Source organism: Penaeus japonicus, unplaced genomic scaffold (assembly GCF_977035675.1).
Source record: "Penaeus japonicus unplaced genomic scaffold, GWHDUDI00000001_assembly GWHDUDI00000009, whole genome shotgun sequence".
In the NCBI taxonomy this organism is placed as follows: Eukaryota; Metazoa; Arthropoda; class Malacostraca; order Decapoda; family Penaeidae; genus Penaeus; species Penaeus japonicus.
The window spans coordinates 20,379,334-20,386,833 of NW_028234411.1; the positions used below are offsets into that span (position 1 = coordinate 20,379,334).

Genomic DNA, 7,500 nt, shown 5'->3' on the forward strand with positions numbered 1-7,500 from the left:
AATAACAAAACTGATTTGCAAAATTGAAAAATTCAACATTTTCCAGGGGTACTCTCAGAGAACCTAAAGAAATTTACCAACCTTAGCATCAGAGAAAATGGTGAAGGGCTGGGGAGGATTGGTTTCTTGCTTCCTGGGGGCACTTTCAGCCACATCAGAAAAGATTGTAAACGGGTCACTCTTCACTGGTTTCTTGTCAGATGCATCGCAGAATATGGAGAATGCCCCTGAACCTGATTCCTTGGCGCTGTGACTGGGCTTGCTATCATCCTGCCAAGATTAAATGATAAGAATAACCATTATTACATAATAAATCACACTGAGTATACAAATGAACCAAAATTCCATTCCTTTAACAAAAATAATAAAATACTGGAAATACACACACACAAACATACACATATCCCTTCACTCCAAAGGTACACCCACACCCACCCTAAGGCATACATCCATTCTGCGTTCCTCTTTCTCCCTCCAGAACGTTACACTTCCAAAACTCCCAACCCCAAACAAACCTGGAAGATGGAGAAGGGTGCACTCGCTTTCACCGATGCTTTGGGCTCGGGTTCAGGTGTCTGTCCCGGGCTGTTGGTGTCCTGCTGGAGGTCATCCTTGAAAAGACTTGCCGACCACATCTCATTGATCATATTCATGGCCATCTTGGTGTTGACAGTTGGGTCGGTGACATTAAGGCCGCGCGAGTTGCTGCTGGAACTTAAGTTGGAATTGTCCCGGCTAGTAGGAAGGGGCGCTGAAAGGGGAGGGAACAGTCAGAGAGCAATACGGGGAAAAAAATTGATTTTTCTAGAACATTTGTTCCTATATAATTTCTGTCCTATGGTCAAGGGAGACCTTAGTCCTCATTTCTGATTTGATTGCACTTTTCTTCCAACTCATGTCAACTATGCTTCTAAAAATCCCAAATTGAATGTAGCTTGACATACAAGGACTGTCGTCAAATTTTGTTGTCACCAATATTGATCTAAAACAAGATTACAAAATTTTACCTGGGACGGATAAACTAGGTTCTTGTACATGAGAAGATTCTTTGCTACAAGGACTGGCCACTGCAGGCTGGCACTGTAGCAACGCACTGGTAGTACTTTCATCCAAGAGCTGTCAAAAAATAAAGTCACTAAATAATGATTCATAGCACTTTTCCATAAACTCCATGTATTTAAACACCTATGTTGTTATCTAAACAAAAGGAGTGATTCTTGATATGACTTAATGAAAAAAAAAAAAAAATCTTGCCTTAACCTATTGCATACAGTTAGAATCAAGTTGATGCTATGAGCAAAGTGTTTGGCTGAGTGAATGTAGATGTAAATATCTTTTTTTATTTGAATAAAGAAAATGTTTCATCCAACTTTGTATGTCTTTTTCATAAATTGATTTCTCCTGTATGGAGACTAAGCTACAGATATTATTTGTCTAAACATTGATGGTGATGGTGTTAAAACTTGAAATATTCTTATAATTCTTTTTCAGAAGTACATCATAAGATGTGGTCAACTACATCCTCCATACACATCTAAGATCAACTTACGTGAGATGCGTTAATTGAATAGTTGACAGAGGCATTCACTGATTTGTTAATGGCAACCCAACTGTCATGGTAGATGTTGCGGCTCATATTCTGTTGAGGAAGGGAAGGGTTCTGTAATTAGTACATATGAAATATATATTGAATTTCTAACAATGAAAAGAGATATATAATAAATGCAGACACAGATAACACAACACAAGAAAAAAGAAAAAGTTAAAACTGAATAAATAAAGTATCTCATACCTCTACTTTCCTGTCTTCTCTCTTTCTTCGGACTGAACTACTTTCCAAGGCTGGCTCTGCTGGAGAGACCATCTCAGCAGCCTAAAACAAGAAAATCAGTCATTTTAGAGCACTGCAAATGGATGAGCCACCTATATAAGCATTTTATAAGAAAAAAAAAAAAAAAAAAAAAAAATAATTCAAGCCCTGTAACACCTTTCATCAACAACCTAGTCTGTAATCCCCTCTCATATTGCCATCATCCCACTTGATAACTGCACAATTAGGTTTTGATTATACTACTGCCATCTTTGCTGAAATTAGGTGAATGAGAGTACTTATCACATTATGTCATACAGTTCCTCATATCAAGCTGATCACATACTTTTGGTCTGGTCATGTTACAAAAACGAAAGGAAAATGACCAAATTTTCACTTGCATCGGTCAAGATTCAATAGGTCCAATGGTTTATTAGTTGTGCATTTTGTGTATGCAATGTATAAGTCTAAGAGCAATAACTATTGACATCGAGAGAAAATAGAAATCGCAGGCTCTGGTATATTTCAAAGTCAAGGGAAAGTCATCTCCAGTGAAGCATATAAAAAACATTTTACCATTAGTTAGTCTCAAGAGAATGGAAGTTAATAATATGTTGGGAATTTTGACAAGACAAATATAAATCACACCATAACAATTATTCTCTGGCAGATCCCCCAGCAACCATATCATTTGTCCCCTGGGTTGTACATAACAGTCTATAAAGCACTACTGTATAGTTATAATGGAAATTACACAGAAATATAAAAAAAAAAAATCCTAACACACAATAAGAAAAGTAGTGAATAAATAAATAAATAACCAAATAAAGCAAGAAGTAATCAAATTGAAATCAGATTTACCTTTAGTGGAGATTCCACTCTATTTTGTTGTGATAAACGTTCCTGCAGCAGCTGTTGGATCATCTCCTCCTGCTTCTTAAGCATATCTTGCATCTGCTGAAGCTCAGCTGAAATATCAAAACAGGATTTTATGAAAGCCATTTCCTATTTTTAAAATCTACATCTAAAGGAGAACTTGAAAATATTAATAAACTTGTTAAAAGAAAAAGAAATGAACAAGCTTACATCTATATATGGTGATAGGCCTACATTTGCAGAAGGGATATGCCAGTTCACACTAACAAAGATCAAACACTCACCATTCTTTTTCTCCTCCTCTTTCCGCTTCTTGAAAAATTTTGCTGCTCGAAGCTCCTCAAAGCTGAATTCCTCTGTGCCGCAATACACCTATGAAAGACATTTAGGAAGTGACTTGTGAAATAAAGATAAATAGCTTTCTTTTACAAGATACAGCATAGTACTTAAGGATTCTTTTAATGACAAGTTTCACTGAAATGTACTGTTGAGAATTTAACATCTTTCAATCACTTATGTGAATATATTCCTCTTTCTGAAGTTTAGCCCTGTAACATGAATGCAACATCACTCTACTCCAAATCAGAACACATTCAAGCAACAAGAGATAGGATGAGACCTCTATACAGGGTATATTGATTTCTCTCTCTCTTTTGTTTTGTGTCTTTTGCATTTCCCCCGCCATTTTATTTACCTTATGCTTGCAATACTGTGGCTGGACTTTCGGGTCAAATGGTTCTGAGATGAACATGGGCACGTTCCATTCCTCAAACTCTTTCTTGCGAATGCTGAGAACATTACTTGTCTGGGGAAGTTTTGCCGGGGTGGTTGTAGGCTGAGTGAGGTGCGCATCCTCATGCACTGTGTAAAGATAAATGATCATACTACTATAAATACAGAAGAAATGTAGTTTTGTTTTGTACCACTGCAAAGGGAGGAACCCCACATTTTATTATAACATTATAAAGTGTAGCTATAATTTAGTCTATGGATTACGTAGTGTAAAAATACTATGGCAAATCCCATATATGAACTACTAATAAATCCAGCTATATTTTGCACTGTGGGCTACCTTATACAAATATACCAATATATTTCATTGCACAGACATATACACCTTAAGCAACATATCTAAAACTTGGATGTTCACACAATATTCAACATCATCAAGGCCATACAATTTTGAAAACATTTGTTCCTACTCACCTGAGAATGCAGGTTTTTGGTATCTATTAAGGTCTTCCACAGGCACAACTGGAGTGGTTCTCTGGGCAGCTTTAGCCTTTGACCAAACTCCAGGGTCTTTGACATTTTCCTTGTTCACTGCCGTTCGGACTGGCAGAGCTGTCCCGGAAGCTTCTCTCTGAGAGGCCGCTGACTGACTTCCCCCATCCTGAAATGTTAAGTTTAGATTGATTAGGTTAGTAAACAAGAAAAGAATTTTGAAATAAAAGAATCAATGATAAAGAAAAACAAAATTACATAAGAAGACACTAAAGGGTAGAATAACTTTCTTTTGGTGGAATATAAGTCTATACATGATATTCTAGCAAAATGATACTAATTAGCATTTGGCATCATAGGGCTACATAACTGAAGGAAAAATTTCAACAAAAGGAAAAGTGCAGAACGAAAGTTATCCGACCCCATTAAACATGGCAGGCGCGGAGGGATTAATCAAAAGAAATCACAATCCCATCATTAAATATCAATAGAAGGACAAGAGGCCCTGACTCACCTGGAATATCTGAAATGCTGGTCCGCCACGGTTGCTGGTGGGAGGGGCAACAGCAACCCTTCCTGCAGGACCAATCACATTAGCTCCCACTCGCTCAGTTGGGACATGGTGCTTGCGTCCCTGTGGCTTTAGGGAGGTTAGTGCAGTTCTTTGGACTTCAGAGGGGCTCGTCTCATTCTCCACCAATTTCCCTTCCAGTGTTGAGCGGGTAACTCTCATCTGGAACTTCCTAGACACAAAGGAAAATGGTGTGTGAGAATTATGTACAACATACACGTCCAAACTTGTGTATGCATATATATACACTTACACATGTGCGTGCAAAAACACACAAACATGGCTACACACACTGAAGAAACAACAAACCCTCTGCATGCACCGAGACAGATCATAAACAAAATTCTAATCAGACAGAAGATGCTAAAGTAATATTGATAGACAAACTTTTTGCTAGTCTATTTTTCTACTAAGTATAATCATAAAACCATTATCAATAATTCATTTTTACATGCAAAATCTACATATTAAAAATGGATAAAATTAACTAGAATAATACAAATATCTTACTTGTGTGCATCTTCCAAGACATCAAAAGGCTTAGCCCTATTCTGAAGGCCTTTCTGATAGATGGCATCGGCACGCTTGTAGTTGCCCACTTTCTCAATTTCCCAAGCCCAGCTCATGTAGAATTCTGCAAGGCCTGTACACATTCCCTTGACCTCTAGTGTCTGATAGATCTCCACTGGACTGGGACACAAATTTGCCTGTGAATTCAAATTTCATATGAATAAAAGGACTTCTGGTAAAAAAATGCTTATTTTACAACACAAAGATTGTGGATACGTGGCCAAGTTTCAAATTAACATATAGGGACTCTAATTTTAATCCAAAGATGAATGTCAAATGATCAAGAACATGGTTATAAAATTTTAAGCACCACAATAACTCCAGAACTAGTCACTTACATATTTGATCCAGAGTTCCAGGAAACGCGAGTCATTGTCATATTTCTTGTGGGTGTCCGTGCTGGTGTGTAGGGCAGTGACGCATTTTTCAATGAGCTTCATAATGTTTCCCTCTTTACCACCCTTTGGGTAGTTTTGTTCAACCCAGAGGACATAGCGATACCAAACATCCAAGGGATCATCTCCAGAATATGTGCGCAGCTCCTCTTCAAAAATACTGTTGATAAAAATTGTCACTTATTTTTTTATATCATCACAGCTTAAGATATACATAATCAGTACAGTTTAACCTTATTCAACCTCTAAAGTGTGAGGCACAACTAAGGCTGAGGAGTGTCTGATTGAAACCAAAACTTAAGTTGTGATATGCCACTAGATATTACAAGTGATAAAAATTGTAGAAGCCTAAGGCACTTTATATGAATATGAACAAGGTTTCATTTAACATGTTTTCAAAAGTCATGAATTTCAGAAACTGAAATAATGTCTGATGTTAACACATTAGTCGCAGTTTTAACAAAATATGTATACAGTCGGTTGGTGGGTTTACAATGTCTGGCACGGTGCCTTCCGCGTCTACAACAGACTCTGCCTTGGCAGAAAATCATGCCATCCTCTGTCAATGGGTTAAGAGAGGTTGAACTGTTCTTACTTGTCCCTACTTATAGGTAAAGTTTAAGGGGCCATTCATATAAGGGAGAGAGAAAAAGCAGAGTACCTACCACACACAGGTGGTGCTTGATCTTTTGTAATGAAGACAGTCAAATTATGTCTGCGGCCTTTGTGATAATATTTTTAGCAGGTTTAATGAATGACAGGGACAAGTATAAATCAGCAAACCTTCCACCGACCATTGAGACAGGTACAGTGAGAAAGGATATGATTATTAAAATGATTTTAATTACCATAACATTGCTTTATTTTAAAATCCCAAACATAGATGGCACCATTCTTTCCTGGCACCAGCAGAAAAGAAATCCTTTTATGGCCTCCATCCAGTCTCTACTTAAAACTTAATTCAGAGCAATGACACACAGCAAGATGCCAACTTCTGACTCTAAAGTATCAGTGGTGCAAGGTTTGGAAGCAGAATGAGAAGAGGAAGGTGTACCAGATCATGTGCAACTGCAATGTGACCCAGTGCCAGTATGGCTGGTATGTACTTTGGAACTGGCAGTCATAAGCACAGGTCACCCTCCTCTACTCTATCTCTTCATATTTTTTATTCCTTTAAGATGCTTGCTGTGTTCTCATAAGATTGTAATACTTCTGTCAAATGGAGTGTAATGAATATAATGAGCTTGAAAAAACTTATCAGATGGCATATAAGCCTGATAATATAGTAAAATGCAAAAAAAGAATCCAATATCATAAGTTCATGAAAGACAGCAAGCGAGACATGTCTTGCGAAACTCCCTCCCTCTAAAAATAAAACCAGTCTGATGTGCCACGCAGGTTTCAGTGGTGCCCATTTTGTGGTCCAAATTTAAAAAATGAATGCCCTGTATGTGGACAAAGATTCTTTCTATTGACTGTATATAATCATATCTTACTGAAATATCACACAATACCAAAGCATAAAGGGGGTAAAAGCAGGACAAGGACTTTCTTCAATATTAAAAAGAGATGAACAACAACATAAAATAAAAAAACACATACTGCCTCTCTGCATTGAGCTTGCGTGCAGCACTTTCATCAAGGGCCACAGACAAGACGGTGGCCTTCCGTCCTTGCTTCAACGGCTGGATGTTCTCCTTACTCAGCTCCCAGCGGTCAGCAGCTCCCTCTGCCTCACTCATGTTGGCCAGGATTGTCTCTGTGTAGGAGAACTGAAAGTCAGTGCAAGGAAATAGGAAAATGGGAACTTATTCCTTGCAATAATGTAATCAGTTTTAAAATTACACATATAAAATAAAAATACACATACATATCAATCAATACATACATATTAACATACACATACAGATAAATCATTTTGAAATGCCTAGTAGAGAAATGTGGTGATAATTTGAAAGAAACAATATTCCCTTACATTACGGTATTTTCAAAACTAATAATGCAACTTACTTTATGGTATTTTCAAATATAATGATGCAAACAAGTATCTATTC

General features: G+C 37.4%; 1 protein-coding gene across 4 annotated transcripts in view; it reads right to left on the bottom strand.

The window, feature by feature from the left end:
- The window catches only part of LOC122250695 (mitotic checkpoint serine/threonine-protein kinase BUB1), a 15,943-nt gene that overhangs the window by 7,329 nt on the left and 1,114 nt on the right, over positions 1-7,500 (bottom strand). For 2 of the 4 annotated variants that reach the window (XM_043012253.2, XM_043012250.2), the window contains exons 2-14: positions 7,049-7,205; positions 5,390-5,606; positions 4,992-5,188; positions 4,425-4,653; positions 3,893-4,079; positions 3,381-3,547; positions 2,971-3,058; positions 2,672-2,778; positions 1,793-1,873; positions 1,550-1,639; positions 1,008-1,116; positions 516-751; positions 82-270 (exon numbers count right to left, since the gene is read on the bottom strand). In XM_043012253.2, coding sequence (XP_042868187.2) covers positions 82-270; positions 516-751; positions 1,008-1,116; positions 1,550-1,639; positions 1,793-1,873; positions 2,672-2,778; positions 2,971-3,058; positions 3,381-3,547; positions 3,893-4,079; positions 4,425-4,653; positions 4,992-5,188; positions 5,390-5,606; positions 7,049-7,205 — 2,054 coding nt within the window. Of the gene's footprint in view, positions 1-81; positions 271-515; positions 752-1,007; positions 1,117-1,549; positions 1,640-1,792; positions 1,874-2,671; positions 2,779-2,970; positions 3,059-3,380; positions 3,548-3,892; positions 4,080-4,424; positions 4,654-4,991; positions 5,189-5,389; positions 5,607-7,048; positions 7,219-7,456 lie in introns of all 4 variants that reach the window. The other 2 variants (XM_043012251.2, XM_043012252.2) reach the window with 2 other exon arrangements.